The 16,303-nt window shown below is 37.2% G+C and overlaps 1 protein-coding gene across 1 annotated transcript in view; it reads left to right on the top strand.

The window, feature by feature from the left end:
• The window catches only part of PLCE1 (phospholipase C epsilon 1), a gene marked incomplete at its 5' end in the record, with an annotated part of 114,265 nt that overhangs the window by 72,022 nt on the left and 25,940 nt on the right, over nt 1–16,303 (top strand). Inside the window, 12 exons of the mRNA XM_084210057.1 lie at nt 493–638; nt 2,407–2,665; nt 3,341–3,549; nt 7,803–8,469; nt 8,960–9,142; nt 9,989–10,106; nt 10,488–10,647; nt 12,917–13,039; nt 13,123–13,259; nt 14,171–14,409; nt 15,415–15,476; nt 15,636–15,801. Coding sequence (XP_084066183.1) covers nt 493–638; nt 2,407–2,665; nt 3,341–3,549; nt 7,803–8,469; nt 8,960–9,142; nt 9,989–10,106; nt 10,488–10,647; nt 12,917–13,039; nt 13,123–13,259; nt 14,171–14,409; nt 15,415–15,476; nt 15,636–15,801 — 2,469 coding nt within the window. The remainder of the gene's footprint in view (nt 1–492; nt 639–2,406; nt 2,666–3,340; nt 3,550–7,802; nt 8,470–8,959; nt 9,143–9,988; nt 10,107–10,487; nt 10,648–12,916; nt 13,040–13,122; nt 13,260–14,170; nt 14,410–15,414; nt 15,477–15,635; nt 15,802–16,303) is intronic.

Here is a 16,303-nt window from a genome sequence, read left to right as displayed (position 1 = left end):
TTAGCAAAATTGTGCATTAAATGCATCTAGTTTTATGAAATGAACCAAAATCAAAAAATTCCAATTTATCAACTTTCACTGTTCATATTGTTATCAAGGGTTATGTGGGGCTGAGATCTATAAGCCATTTTAATAAGAAATTATACTGCAGATATCTCCAGCAGCTTTAGAAATCAGCACTAGCTGAAGCTGTCAATTTTCTTCTGTGGCATCAGTGCATATTCAGAATATCTTATATTAAGATGCAGAAGCTTTTTGTTTAATAGAAGTTTTTCTAGAGTAGTTAATGATTTAACTGTTTTCATGTGAATGTCACTGTGTAGGTTGTGTTTGCAATGCATATGTGATTTGTCCATGAGCCTGTAAGTGGAATTTTGACTGATACCCTCCTGATGGAAGAAACCAAACAAACCCATGTTACCTGTCAAGGATGCATGAATGCTCCAAGGCACATTGCTTTGGCTGACCATCCTGTCTGTTTGGTCTCACCAGGTGAGCTCCTGGGTTACCTGGCTGATCCTGACTGCAGGTTCTATGGAGGAGAAACGAGAAGTCTTCTCATATTTAGTACACGTGGCAAAATGCTGCTGGAATATGGGCAACTACAATGCTGTAATGGAATTCCTGGCAGGGCTAAGGTACTGACAACTCTTTTTTTTTAAATGGCTTTTCAGTGATAGATTACATTGCTTCTGTTAAGCAGATGTCTCCAGAGAATAATGAAACTAAACAGAAATCCATGGCTAAGCCACACCATCTCATGCTGTGACTTTCTAGTAATCCCTTTTCGAAAAATGAAGCATGCTAAACCCTTTTTTCCTCAAAATGCTCTGAGGACTTCATCCATTTTCCTGGTGCATGTTGAATATGTTGCATTAGAAAACTTTTTTTTTAACAGAAATTTTTTAAATGCAAAAAGAAGATGGGAAGGTGGTTGTGGTTTAACTAATGAGCTACAACTAATGCAACTTGGGGTTGGAGTCTCCAGAATATAAGTTAAACATGATCATGGTGATGCTTTAAAAGGATCAGTCTTAAGTGTATTAAAGAAACTACCCAAAAATGACAAAAAAACCCCCCAGTAGACCAAACAGCCAAATCTGTTTTTTAACCGCTCTGATTTACTTACACAGACTGATGTTGGGATCTCATGCTGTCATGGTCTTATGTAGAAGGACCTGCATTATCTCAAGGAGGAGAGAGTAGGGGCTCAGAGACAGCTCATTGTGTGCTCTCCTCTGGAATGACAGGTTCCTGTAGGGCCAGGGAGCCGAAGGCAGTGCCTTAGCACTGGCAGTTCAGAGGGCAGCAAATGCCTCTGAGCAGGGAAGAGTTAAGATCAAGTTTTCCATCTCTTGGCTGTGACCCTTGTTGTATAATGTTTGTGTAACAAAGCTCTAAAGTGTTTGCATTGCTGTTCTTTGTGGTTTAGTAAGGATCTCATTGAGCTATTTGTTTATGGTTTTCGTATATAAAGCTCTTTTGGGACACTCGTAGGCATAGGGAGTATATTTCAGCAGAATACATCCACAATCTCTAAGCCATGTAAGTTATGAGGGAAAATGTAAGGCCAGTTAAGGGCTTCATTTTGTCTCTAATGCATCTGCAAAACACAGGAGAGAAAGGAGAGGAAGGCTGATGCTGATGAGCAGCATTTCAGGACAGGAATGGAAAGTGGGGTTAAGTGCAGTCTACTGTGAGTGTATCTTTGGATCTTTTGGTATGTCTGAGGCCAGGGGTAGGAAGAAAGGCCATGTGATTGCACAGACATACAGCTCAGAAGGTAAAAGAACTCCCAGAGGTACTCATAGTTCTTGCAGCTATTTCTCTTGGAAATCAGAATTTCTTTTCAGCTACAGCTCTGCACTGGTGCCTGAGAGCTTGAACATGGTCCTGACTTCCTTATTTCTGTGAAAGTAAATAATATGTGAGCAATTTGGGGAAGAAATCAATGTGAATTTAAAAAAAAAAAATTTAATTAAAACTCTCCAACTTTTGCTTACTTTACAGATTGTTCATAATATAGCTGAAGGAATTTGTAAGAAACGCTCTAATCTATCTTTATGCTGTTTCCTCAATCTTTTCGTATTTCTTTATGGGCCCTTAGAAATTTTAGGCAATGATGCAATAAAAATGTTAGAAAGCCTACTGGTATGTTTTATGCAGCTGGGCTTTTATTAAAATGTGAAATACTGCTCCAGTAGATCAGACTGCTAGTTTCTCATTTTTAGTTTTGTTCTTTGATAATTCAAAGGGAGAATTTTTATATAATTAATGGTCTTGATTTCATTCATTCATTTCTGAGCAATTATAATTTTCTCTATTACATATATGCTGCAGGTGTTGGACTTGAAGGTAAGTTGTTGAAATTTTTTTAATAAATTTTGTGATCCTTTCTTGCAATAGGTCAAGAAAAGTTTTAAAAATGTGGCAATTTATGGACCAGTCTGATATTGAAATCATGCGAAGTCTGAAAGATGCTATGGCACAGCATGAGTCATCATCTGAATACAGGAAAGTGGTCAACCGGGCACTCAATATTCCAGGCTGCAAAGTTGTTCCTTTCTGTGGAGTATTTTTAAAAGAGCTCTGTGAAGTTTTGGATGGAGCATCAAGCCTCATCAGACTCTGTCCACGATATAACTCCCAGGATGAAACATTAGAGGTAAATGAGACAAATATTCTAAGATGTTATGTTCCTACCCAGTGCTTTATTTTATATTATCTGACACACAGGCATCATCAAATAAAGTTTCTAAACCAGACTGTTGCTAGACTGGTCAGTTACATGGACCTCAGTCTAATGCCCATAGTTCCTTAGCAATTTAGATTTGGTTGTTTCTGCTGAGTTCAATATCAGACTACTGAGAAATCAGCATTAGTAATAAAGGATCTTGTTTATACTTTGGATTAAGTGTGTAAAGCCCAAAATGTGTTATTATTTTCTGCTAAATACTCTGACCTTCCACGTAATTCACTGGGAATTGGAAGTGTGCAGTTTCTTAAAAACAGAATTTAGAAGCTCAGCAGGTCAAGCTTTTCCTTTATGGGAAGAAACTATTCTTACGAGTTCTTTTATTGTAGTTTGAAAATAAAAATGCTCCTGTTAGATGAAACATTAAATACTGAGGCTTTTTTAAGTTTTCAGGAGTTACTTTAATTTGTGTTACTAGATTTATGAAATTTGGTCTGTTTTGTGTTGCAAGTAGGCACAAAATCCCATGGGAAGCAATTAGGAAATATACACTAGATATTCTTAATAGTAAAAATTTCTCCAGTGAGAAGTAGATGACACAACGCTCTGTTTGTAGCTATACTAATCTTTTAGCAATATCTATAGTTTGTTTCAGATTACAGTGGACAAGATAATTTCTTACAACGAGTAGGCCAAGATGGTTTAAACAATCCAGAAAAAGAATCAACAACAAACAATATCTTTCAAACGATTCGGAGCTGCAATCGCAGTTTGGAGTCTGAAGAGGGTGACGATAATGTCAGTGAAGGGAGCAGCTCAAGGAAAAACTCCTTGAAGGACAAAAACCGCTACCAGTAGGTCTCATTTTATTTACTAGCATCACACCTCCATGTCATGGTTTTAGTCTTTGATTTTCTTTTGCCAAGGCTTGCCTTTTGAAATAAGATCAACTTTAGCATCTTTCCTTGTATTTATCCATTTCCAGTTCAGAACTTTTCTCCCCTGATACTCAACTGCTTGGAAACTCTCTGTACAGCTATGTTTTCCCTCATGATGTAATTACTTTCTCTCATGATAAGAGTAAATCCTTTTTGTCTTACACAGAGAGTTTTAAAAATCCACAGTTACAATTAAAATTTTGCTCTCTAGTGACAGGAATAGCACCAGGACATATTTGTTATCAGAGCTCAGAACATTATATTCTGCACGCTCAGGCAGTGTTCTGGCCCCTTCAAAAAATGGTTATTTGTTATCCTTCAAAAGACTTCTTCTTTTAAGGACATGTTACTTTGAGGGGTTTCAGTTTTGTCCAGGAAACATTCATGTGTGAGTACATATTTTGAACTTTCAGGTTGCTGTAGTCCTGTTATTTTGCAAAGTTTACTTCATTGTGCCCTCTGTAAAAAAAGGCCAGTGTGCAGTAATCTGATTTCACTTTGAAGACCACTCTTGAAGACTGTACTGGAAATACAGGAAATGCAAGGTTTAGGACATCACATGATGTTCTAGAATGTTGCTTCGCATAGAAGTTTCATTGCAAAGCTCATGTAGACATCATAGGTGGGCCAGGTTAGCTTTCAACTATGTAACTGTGTTAGACTAACTTCAAATTAAGTAACAGAACTTTACTGCTCTGAGATGAAGCGCTGTAAAATTGTGTTAGGGCTTGCATAAAAAAAAAGTGCTTTAGTCACTGCTTGAGTTATTTTACTGATAATGTGTGTCAGAAATATCAATATGTTCAGAACTATCCAACTTACTTCACCTACTTAAACATTAAATCTAATAAGTGACTGCCTGAGAGGCAACTGCTATCTTCCTGTTTAAAATGCATTTATTTCATTAACATGTAATTCTAAATTTCATTTCAAATAAATAATCATTATTTCCTGAAAGAATGGTTTCTAATAGAATTATTCACGTCTGGCTTTAGTTGCTTCTGGGAAGTGGTGCACTAGATTAAGCCAAGAAAAACAGACCCACTTCTCTGCCCACGTATGCTATCTCTTGACTTACTTCAAGTAATACTTTCAAGTACTAATACTTTCTTCCAGGAATTATTTTTCATTAATTAATATGCTTTAAAATCAACTTGCAAATCACAGTTCAAATGGTGAATAAGCAAGGCATATAAACACTTCACTTGCATGAACAGAATAGAAATTAAATGGAGTTTCTTTTTTTAGGTCTTTATGAAATAATTTCTTGGTAAATTACTTATGCTTTATTCATAAATGTAATCTAGTGAGTTGCACTCCAAACTAAAGTAGGAAATCAGTTTTTAAAAACCCAGTGTGAATCTGAAATGAAAATTTAAAATTTAAATGAACAAAACTGCAGATAGTTAATTAAAGTTGTGTTTCCTGGTTCAGGCTACTATGTACTCAGTAATGAGTGTCTGTACTTCTGATGCAGTAAATACTGATTTTAACAGTAAAATACTTGTAGGAGAATAGTTCTGAAAGTACTGATTCAACTCAAGTGTCTCACAGGATTTGGAGATTCCTTATTCACTTGCCATGTCTTTCCTGGACATGCAGAGAACTGGGTGAGGCACAGGAGCAAATTGCTACAGAGGCAGAAGGGCCATGTTGTGTTGTACTTGTATGGAGGCTGTGTTTGGTTTATTTTTATTCCTATGAACAGCTAAAGGGTCCTGAGGAAGAAATTTAGTACTCTTTCTGGTGAGACCTGTCATATTTGCATACAGTGTTATAAAATCCAAATTATGCCATAATTATGCATTATCTGATAATTGTAGCATTGTGGTCATAAAGGCAGAAAAATACACTGCATAACATGTTTCTCATTACTTTGTAATTGTAAGAAAGATTTTCAATTAGTTTTTCTTTTGATGATTTGGATTAGTATTGTGGAACATGAATGCACCAAAGCTGGTAGGTCAATTTGATTTGAAGAAAATGAAAGGCATCTAATAAAATCAGTGGGCAGTGGGTATAATTACTTTCCTAGTTGCGTTAGCAAATAAGCTCTATCACTCTGTAGTCAGTGACCCATCTAATTGCCCTGGATTTCTGTACATGCCAGATAAATATCAAACATTAATCTTCTTAGAACTCTGTTCTGATGATTAATAAATTTAAAAGAAATAAAGGTATGCAGGACAATAAAAAAAAAACCACCAACCAAATTTGAAATAGATTTTTAATGAAATTGTTAATTATTAAAAGACCTATGAAGATACTCCTTACTTTGAATTATTGCTTTGTTAGCCTGATCTTATCTTCACATTTAAACTTTTCCAATTACAGTAAATAACGTATAAAATAGTAGGGGAAAACCTCAATTTTTTTTTTTCTTTTTGTATACCTTGCAATTTTCTCCTCTAAAACTGCAGTTTGTGTCACTGTTTCCTTTACTTTTTATTTCCTTGCCTCTCAGGGCAGCACATGTAAAGAAAGCCCCTGGTCCAGCCCAGGCTCTGTAAGTCTCTCAGGAACTGGCAGCGGTGTCGCTTTTGGCAGCTGGTGTCAGAGGCTGCATTTCTGTGTGTGCTTACGTGTGTGTGCTTGGCTTACCTGCTTCTTGTACATTCTGATCTGCAGCCTGCAACATGTGAAACAAGGCATAAACCAAGCTCTGCCATTTCTGTCTCTGCTGTGATAGACTCCTCCAGCCATGCACAGCTACTCTCCAAATACATGTTGGAGCGTTTGTACAGAGACTTGGTCCACTGTTTTGAGGGCACAGGGGAGAAAGAGCTGCTTCAGTTGTTTGTTTCATTTTAAAATGTAATTTTAAATAATACAGATAAATATTTCAATTTACTTGTGTCTAGTAAGAATCTAGTAAGACAGTTTATATCAGTTCAGTTAAAACGCATGACCTTTATTTGTAGGAATATTTCTTAAAGAAACAAAGCTACACTTACGACCAATGCAGTTATTTTGTCAGTCCTTTCACCAGAAGCCATAAACCCTCAACCTATTCACCACTTTTTTATAAATTTGATGAAGAGACAGAGATCTCACCCATTAGTAAATTCATAGAGGAGTCATTGCTGTATGGAATAAAGAAAAAATGCAGATGAATTTGTCGTCCAGGTAGAGGAGAGTTTGAGGAAAAGGTGATGATCATCTGTGCTGTTTAGCACTGGGGGAGATGGTGTATGAGACTTGGAAATACAACATGAGTCATCTTTGGCTTAGTTGGTAGGTAAGGGGCAGGAAATGGGAGCACTGTGGTGCTAGGAAATAGGAAGGGGAAGCAAAGAGGGTATTAGGACAAGATATCTTGAAGGATATGTAGAGGAAGATGGTTTGTATTTTATTGCCTGGATATCCTTAGGAAAATGTGCTTCATTAGTTCTGTTGTACACAGAACAGTTTGTCCTAGTTTATGTTCACTGAAGTACCCAGATATTGAACATTTGTACATTCATACATGTTAGAAGCTTCTGCAGGGAACACATTTCATTTTAACTTCCTCTTCTATTAGCTCAGTGTTGTTGCTCTGTATCTACTGTTTCTAATTTTGGCAAAATATATCAGAAATTTTGGTTGCTGCATACAAATTCATGTTAATATTTTCCTTAAGTAAAATAAAATTTCTCATGGAAAGTATCTGATAAAATTCTTTGTGTGTTCTTATGAGGAAGATATGTATTTTAACCAGTATTTTACTTGTTTTAATCAGACTATTACACAGTGTGAAAGGTCTGCACATTAAATCAGTAATAGAACAGACATTAGAAGTCATGTGTGAAATGCACTATATCCTGCTAACAGTTTCCACATATGGCACTTAATATTTCAGCTGAAGCAATCTTACACAGAGGATTTAGAAACTGGTATCACTTGGCCTTAAGAACCAATCAGACACTTTTTATTGAAAGTTCTAGGAAAATATAATCATATTGTTTCAGGAGTTATAAGTAATTGTAGCAGCATCTCTTAATTGATGCAAAATTTCAATAACATAAATTGTAATACTTCAAGAACTACACAAGTTCGTGCAAGTCCCGATTATATAGTGATGATAATAGTCCATTTATTTAAAGTACAGCAGAAAAAAATATTCATCAAGCATAGCAAAAATCAGCGCATGTATCACTAATTATAAATCTCTCATCTTTGCTCACACGCAGATTTCTCATCGGAGATCTTTCAGACTCTGAAAGTGACATATTTGAGCAGTTGAAAGAATGGGACACCAGTTCAACAGAAGAGCAGCAAAAGGCTTTCTGCCATGGGATAGAGCTCATTCCCTGGTACGTGTTGTCCATCAGGGCTGACGTCCATCAGTTCATGCAGCAAGGGGCGACCGTCATTCATTACGACCAGGAGACGCATCTCTCAGCTCGCTGCTTTCTCCAGCTCCAGCCTGACAATAGTACTTTGACTTGGACAAAACCCACAACAGTTTGCCCTGCAAATGCTAAGGCAAAACTGAGTGTGCTGGGCAGTTCTGCTGAGGTTGGTAGATACCAGTTTCTTGGTAATACTGGACTGGTGGAAGGCTTTTTGGACTTGTTTTCTGCCAAGGCTGTATATATGGGACATTCGGGCATTGATATGCACACTGTGTGTGTTCAAAATAAGCTTTGCAATATGTCCCTGGAAGAAAATGGTATAACACTACTCTATGGACTTCAGACTACTGATAATAAGTTGCTGCACTTTGTTGCTCCAAAATACACTGCCAGAATGCTGTATGATGGATTGCTGGAATTGACTAAAGCTGTAAGAAAAATGAGGAGATTCCCTGATCAAAGACTACAGTGGCTACGGAAGCAGTATGTCAGCCTTTACCAGGTAAAAGATGCTGTGATTCTCTAGAAAAAAGTTCAAAGATATCAACAGCTTAATGTAATGCAATTAGTTTCCTTCATAAGTAAGATTAGATTAAAGATTAATACTAAATCTCCAGCTTTGTAACACGGATAAGCAGCAAGATCTGATTCTCCACACAGGGTTATGTCAAACCTTGCAAGTTTTCAGTACACTGAGGTTAAATTTTTTTTCTTACAAAGCTCTTCATATATTTGGAGTTGTGAAATAAGTATTTTATTAAAGAAAAAAAAGGAGTGACTATAGTTTAAAAGGGCACCAAAATAATGAGTGATAATAGTTAAGGCCAAAAACATCCCCAAAGTGGCAAACAAAATAGACCTGGGGAATTCACTCAGTAAGCAAAAAATTGTCTCCTCTTGATGTTTCTTTCATTGGTTCCTCAGAGATCTATATTATTGCTTTTAAAATGTCCTTCTTCTCCTTGTTTTGTTAACGCTGAGAATCTTTGTAGGAGGACGGAAGGTTTGAAGGCCCAACCTTGGCTCAGGCTGTTGAGCTGTTTGGAGGCAGACGATGGAGTGCAAGAAGCACAGGCACGGGATCTCTCACCAAAAGCACTGAGAAGCCCAGTGTGCAGAGAAACAACACTCTGGGAATCAGCACAGCTAAGAAAAAGAAGAAAGTACTCATCAGGGTAGATTATTTTGTTACTCATGTGTTTTGTTTCTTCCTTGCAGTCACTGTGTAGCTGTATTCTGAACCAGAGAAAAGAAGTTTGATGATGATGGTGATTTTAAAACTGTTTATTGTCATTTCAGGTTTGAGGATTATTATTTTCACATAGTTTGTTCTTTTCTCATGCTTGCAGCATTGCTGGGATTTGTAGGTGCCAGGGCTAGCAGAATGGGACAGAATCTTCTTGCAACCTTTAGGTGCTACCTCAGTATAAAGATAAAATACTGGTGGTGATAAAAATCTTAACATGCAAAGTGGTGTCTGGAGTTTGGTGTAATTTTTTTTTTAATCCTTTATGCTTTCATGTTTCAAAAAACACTACCATAGTTATTCCACATTGCATTAGCTTGCATTTTATCTTGTGTGGGTGACAGGAACATGACCTAGTCTGGCGGTCTCCTCTCTTTTCCTGGACAAAACTGCTTTCAAGAGTAGGCAGGAGAGAGGAAAATACAGGGCTAGCACCTCTATGCTACCCACATTTTCTAGTGGGCAGGTAGAAAGATTCTCAAATGACAACATCCATCCTCTTTAGGGCTCCAGTGCACCAGTGAAATAGTGTAAAACTAGATGCTAGAGCATTCTAGAGAGGCACAATCATTATCCTCTGTGTGGTGTCAAACTCAGGTAACACCTAATGGTCCCATGCTATGTATCTGTTTGTCTCTTTTCTACTGTTGTTGGCCTCTCAAGAGTCTGTTTTGTAAGGAATAGCTGTTTTATCTCATGGTTTTGTTACAGATTGTACTGAAATGAAGTTGAAATAATAGATTTGGGATGCTTATTATGGTGCTCATTATTTTAGGGTGAAAGTGGAGAGGCCACTGATGATGAAATGGCAACTCGAAAGGCAAAAAGCTGCAAGGAATATCGTAATAGAAGTGGTTCAGATCCTCAAGATATTGATGAGCAAGAAGAACCAGGTAAATATATTGCTTCAGTACTTAAAAATCTGTCAGGGTTTTGCTCAAAGCCTTTTTATGCAGACATTTTTTGTAGTGTTAAAAATAAACTTATAAAGCTGCTTTTGCAGTTGAAACTCCAAATATGTGAACTCTGAAATTAGTTTCTTTAGTTGTTCATGATTGTTTCATTTAGTTTCAGTAGCATTCCCTTTCTATTCAGATGAAATACATTCATAAATGTTGTTCAGTACATACTTTTTAAACTGTTTTGGGACAAAACTGGAATTCTGCTAGTGTCTTACTATGTTCTAATGAATTTTCATATAGGTCTCCTGGACAGAAGCATTTTTATTGGGCCAGATGTTATAATTGTGATGAAAACTTTTGTTTTCTCCTTAGATCAAAATATTATTATTAATGCTTCTCCATCTAACAACCTGCCATCAAGAAGAGCTCACTCTTTGACAGCTTCTGGATCTCCCAACTTAGGGGCTACATCATCTTCACCAGCAAGACCTGTCTCCTCTCCTGTAATATCATCAAGCAAAAGTCAGTCTAGGTAAGAGCAAAATCCATTTGACTGAAAAAGAAAAGAAGCTACTATTACTTGTTTATTATCTAATGTGGGGTTTGTGCCCAACTGGCAAAATCTGAGAAAAACAGCACCAGAAATGTCATTAGCCTTTTTGTAGACATCTAAAACACATTGTAGAAGAACACAAGACATTTAAGCTGAAATGCCATGAATCTGAGGATGGCTTTGTAGCAAGTCCCTGAACAGCATGTTTCAGTTTATATCTGTTACAGAAGCAGATTGGAATGCTGTTCCAAAACTACACAGAGTTTAACTCTTTCTCCAGATCTTCTCCAAAACATGATTATGGGTATTTTCTGTACAGTGAAAATCAACAGAAATGTTACAGATGTGCAAACTGGAGTTCTGAGGTTTCTCAGCATAAATAATTTCTACCTGAGGGTGTAATAGCTTTTGGTGACATTCCTGGTGATGACTGTAGTACTGTCTTGGGAAATGGAGGACCTGATTTGCAGTCTGTCTCTTACAGGCCTCTTTTCCTTGAACATTCATCCTTTTTGTGCTGCTTAGTGTAAAAGGTTATGCTGTTGCAATATGTGCAGTATCATAGTGCACTATTTTATTAATGCTATAGATAATAATGGTGATGGTAATGGTAATTACAGTCTTAATAATATGTCAGGGATGTGGACCGTACTTTATGACATACAAGTAGACAGTCTTAACAGAGGCTTTCCAGTGCCTTTCTGGAGAAGGAATGCTGAAATCTAGTGCCTCTTGTAAGGTGGAGGAGGCAGGAGGATGGTTGATAAGATACTGGGACACTGAGCACAGGATACAGAAAACTAGAGATGGGGGCTTTCTTGGGAAGGGAAGAGTAAAGCTCTTTACTCAGCAGTCGATCCAGTCTGCTGTTAATTGCAATTTTGGTTGTTGGTCATGATGGAGTTTTCTTGGGGGTTTTGGCTTTTTTTTTTAACCTTTTGTTTGTATTGATTTCCCATTACTCTGGAAGATAATCTTTAGTGATCAGATTGGGTGAAATGTTGAGCATTTTCTTCTGCTCCAAATGGTCTCCCATTTGGTACTCTGCAGTTCCAATCTGTTTTCTGGAATCTAGAAGCTTTCCTCATCATGGTTTGTTTTTCCTGTCTTATAAAAATGCTGGGAATTATTTTAGCTAAAAAAGTTCTATGCAGTATGTCAGTACTTTCCGTAGTGATGTCAAACAAATCCAATATTACCAACTAAAGAAAATGGTATTTTTTAATACTTTTAAATCACATTTTGTTTTCAATTGCATGCATCCGTCCCATGCCAGGAGTAAAGTCAGGAATCTGGTCCAGCCTATTTGTGTAGAGAGTCACCTGCTTGCAGGCGTGTCCTTAGGAATACTGGGCAACAAGCTGGTCCTGTTTTTCCATCACAGCTGTCTGAACTATTTGTACTGAGCCTGATGGCAAAATTCGTAGAAAAATGTATCTGTATATTTGAACATTACAGAGCAATAAAATATGACATGTGGTCTGATATTTTGAAGGAAATGCTGTAACTTGTGCAGTTAATTATGGTTCAGACTAGATGGTTCTTGATATTTGTGTTGCTGCTTAGATCCTGCCCTTTTCAGGCTGCTGTTGCTGGCAGATCCCATTCCTGTAATGTGTGTTCATTGGTGTTTAGGCCCAGGAAGGGGCTCAAGATCTCAGCCCCTCATTGCAAGTTACTCCATGTAGTTCGCTAAGCACTTGTTCATTCTGCTCAAGTAAGGCCTAACTGTACTTCCTAGTGTAAATCCTCTAGAAGCCTAAAGATTTTGGGACATGACTTTTGGAAATGTGATGGTTCTACTTCAAAAATGTTGTTCAGCTGCACAACTTAGATTAGTGATTGCAGTTAACAGAACAATCTATTTTATTATTTAGTCTTCAATGAACCTTATACACAGCCTTCATTACAAGAATGCTGGCATTGTCTTCTTTAAAGGGAAAATAAGTGCTTTCATTTGTGCCATGTGCATCAGACCTTTTTCCACATGAAAGTTTTAAATTGCATAATATACATTATTTGTTCTGGTTAAGTTTGCAGTTGTCTTGAAAAAAAATAGCTGCTATAAACCAAGAAGGTAAAAAACATCATTATGCGTCTTAGAAGATGGTGCTTTATTTGCTGCTTCCAGATATTGGTAATAAATGCATGAAGGAGAGCACAAATAATGTTAATACACTAATGCATAATATTTCAGTTAAGTAGAAGTTTAATGTAACCAAACTACAGCAGTTGTTTTTTGATTTAGCACATGGAGCAGCAGTAGCTGGCATGGCCGTGTCAAAGGAGGAATGAAGGGATTTCAGAACTTCATGGTGTCTGATAGTAACATGACTTTTGTGGAATTTGTAGAGCTCTTCAAGTCTTTCAGGTAAAAGATTTTTTTTCTGTACTGATTTCATTCATCCAAGTTTATGAAAGAGCAAAAATTGAATTTTTCTGCTCTTTTTGCAGTGTCCGTAGCCGCAAGGATCTGAAAGACCTTTTTGATGTTTACGCTGTGCCTTGCAATCGATCTGGCTTAGAGCCTGCTCCGCTTTATACTCATTTGAAGATTGATGAAAATAGCAGTGGATTCCAGCCTGATTTAGGTTTGTTAAAGAGAAAAATGCAATTGTTAGACTGCTGGGCAGCTTCAGTTATTTCCCTTAATAAAATATATCTCAGTCAGTCTCCTTATCAGTTACACATTTAAGTAGAGGACTGCTGCCATGCCTCCACTAATGCTAGTTAGTGGGCTGTAAGACAAAAATGAAGGGAAGGAAAAGTTTTCCAGCTTTCCATTAGCCAGATATATTTGTAACTGGTAATAGCAGAGGAATAAAACTTGTTGCTGAATGGCTGAGCCCAGGGATCTGTACAGGTTACAGGAGCCCTGGAAGGGCTAAAACACTGAGCAAACAGAGGGAGGAGGAATGAGGAGGCTGTGCCCTGTGTCCTATTTGGCTGGTTTTTTCTTATCTACTTTTCTAGTGGATCAGCTTTATGTGGGATAAAGGGGAAGGAAGCCTCTGTCCCCCATTACAATCCTCAGTTACCATAATCTAAGTCTGGGACTTTGGCCTCACGTAAAGAAAACAGTCTTTCTGCCAAGCTGCTTGTGGGGAGGGTGCAGAACAACTGGCACATGAAACTGGAAGAAGATAAAGGGCAATTGAACAGGAAGGGTGTGGGGTTGCTCACAGTGAAGGAAAGGCTTTGAGGCTGTTTGTGGTGGTGAGAGGGGAGCAGGAGAGTCCTGGGTGTGTAGGAGGCTGTGGATCCATTTTAAAGGTTCCAGGATTTTATTCAGAGTAATTGGACCCCTGTAGTCTGCTCACATGCATGCTTATTTCTCTCTCTTTTATTAGTGGGTAGAAACAAGATAATTTTGTTCTAATTTACTGCTAAAACACCCAGTGAGATACTTGTGTGTATTGTATACTAGATTATCTTCTATTCAGGATATGTAATACACATAATTGTTTAGCTTATACTTTTATTTCCTCATTTTTCTTTTAAGATTTGTTGACTAGAAATGTTTCAGACCTTGGTTTGTTCATTAAGAGCAGGCAGCAGCTATCAGACAACCAGAGGCAAATATCTGATGCCATTGCTGCTGCCAGCATCGTAACCAATGGTACTGGAGTTGAAAGCACATCACTGGGAGTGTTTGGAGTAGGAATCCAGCAGCTGAACGACTTCCTAGTGAATTGCCAAGGAGAGCACTGCACCTATGATGAAATCCTCAGTATTATCCAGGTCTGTAATGCAAATATCTTGCATTTCCTTTTTACTAGAACTCCTTCTACTTCCATTTTCCCCTTTAACATTGTGTGTTGCTCAGAATAGCATCTGTGTGGGTAAGTCCTTTCACACTGATATTGTCTCTACAGTTTACTTGAATTTAAAATTTAATAAATACTCTCTATATTTTGGACTAGAAAATTGTATGAATGTCCATAAATATATCCATTTTAAAAATGCAAATAAATAGTTTTATTAGCAATGTGTGCTTTAGGAGGGAAGGGATGTCACCACCTAGGAAAAGTATTCATGACAATTCTTTTACTTTTTCTTTGTCTGAGCCCATGTTTGATTGAGCATAATCTTAATTTGGAACTTTAAAAAGCACCATTTCCACATATTTTTGTTTTAGTGTAAAAAAAAATTCCAGAGAAAACACGGTCATTTTATTCCCTTCTATATCATGGCTGAAGATTTTAGAAAGTGTATAGAAAACTTTTTATTCCTCCAAATTCCTCCATGCATAATTAATATACTCCAAAACTAAGCCCCCGTTTAACAGTTAACAAAGGCTAAAAACTATATATAACTATCAGCTGATAAGAGAGAATTGCAGAGTTTAAAAGACAGAAATTCTAAAGAAACTTCAAGTTGGAGTACCACAACTCTTGTTGAGATGGTGGTGTGTTGAATTTAAGCATGCTAGATAGGCGTAGGACACCTGATCAAAAATATTTCTTAATTTCAATGTAATTGCTGTATCAGCTTTGAACAGGGGGTTGGATTAGGCAACATCCCTTGCAACCTGAATGGTTCTTTGATTTATGATTATGATTTCAGTATGTTTGTGTGGTCGTTTGTAAAACACAGTTTGCAGGCATCTGATTACTTTATCCACAAAAAGACTGTGTTTAAATACTAACTGGTTAGTGCTATGAGCAGACTACGTATAAAAACATGACAAAGACATGTTTCTAAGAATTGTTATTATATATATCTTTCATTTCTTCCTCCTCATAGAAGTTTGAACCTAGTGTGAGCATGTGCCAGCAGGGGCTGCTATCTTTTGAAGGATTTGCAAGGTAATTACTTCTTAGGTGCTTTCTTTTCTATGTATGGATGTATGTATGTATGTTTGAATATATATGTAAAAAGATACCAGTGTATTGATGTTTCTCAGAGATTCACATCATGCTCATCACAGCATAAAATTTCCTCACATCTCATCTTCTCACTTCTAGGTTTTTGATGGATAAAGACAATTTTGCCTCCAAAAATGATGAATCACAGGAGAATGCTGAGGACTTGCACTTTCCTCTCTCATATTACTACATAGAATCCTCACACAATACTTACCTTACTGGCCATCAGCTTAAAGGGGAGTCCTCAGTGGAGCTCTACAGCCAGGTATGCAGGATTGGGTTGTTGTGTAGCTTTCAACATGAACTTATTTGTTTTACTGGCAAGTTTCAGGAACATGACCTTTTTGCTTTGAAAATCTAAATGTCCTAAACCCCTGCTTGCAAAACGTTGGAAAACATGATGTGTGGGAAAGCTGCCTGTAAGCACAGTTGTGCTCAAATGCCTTTTCTAAAGCAAAAAAATGGGTTTAGTTTGAGATTCATAGCATTTAGACACCAGTCGGTCTGACCCAACCTACTAAAATTAGACTTTCCCACAGGAAAGACTGATCTAATATTTTAGTTCATTCAGATGTCAGAAACACTACTGAGATACTGTACATTGCACTGCAAAGACTAATTTCAAATAGAACTATAACTTCTAAAAATGTTACTTCTAGGAATATTCTACAGTTTTTAGACTTTATGCCTGATTGGTGCTGATCAGGGAAGGAAAAATTTCTCCCTTGGGCTTTCAGTTTTGTATTTGTGTATACATATATATACAT

Source organism: Fringilla coelebs, assembly GCF_963513975.1.
Source record: "Fringilla coelebs genome assembly, chromosome: 8".
In the NCBI taxonomy this organism is placed as follows: Eukaryota; Metazoa; Chordata; class Aves; order Passeriformes; family Fringillidae; genus Fringilla; species Fringilla coelebs.
Note: the sequence above shows the minus strand (reverse complement) of the source record. Positions and strands in the feature narration are given on the sequence as shown.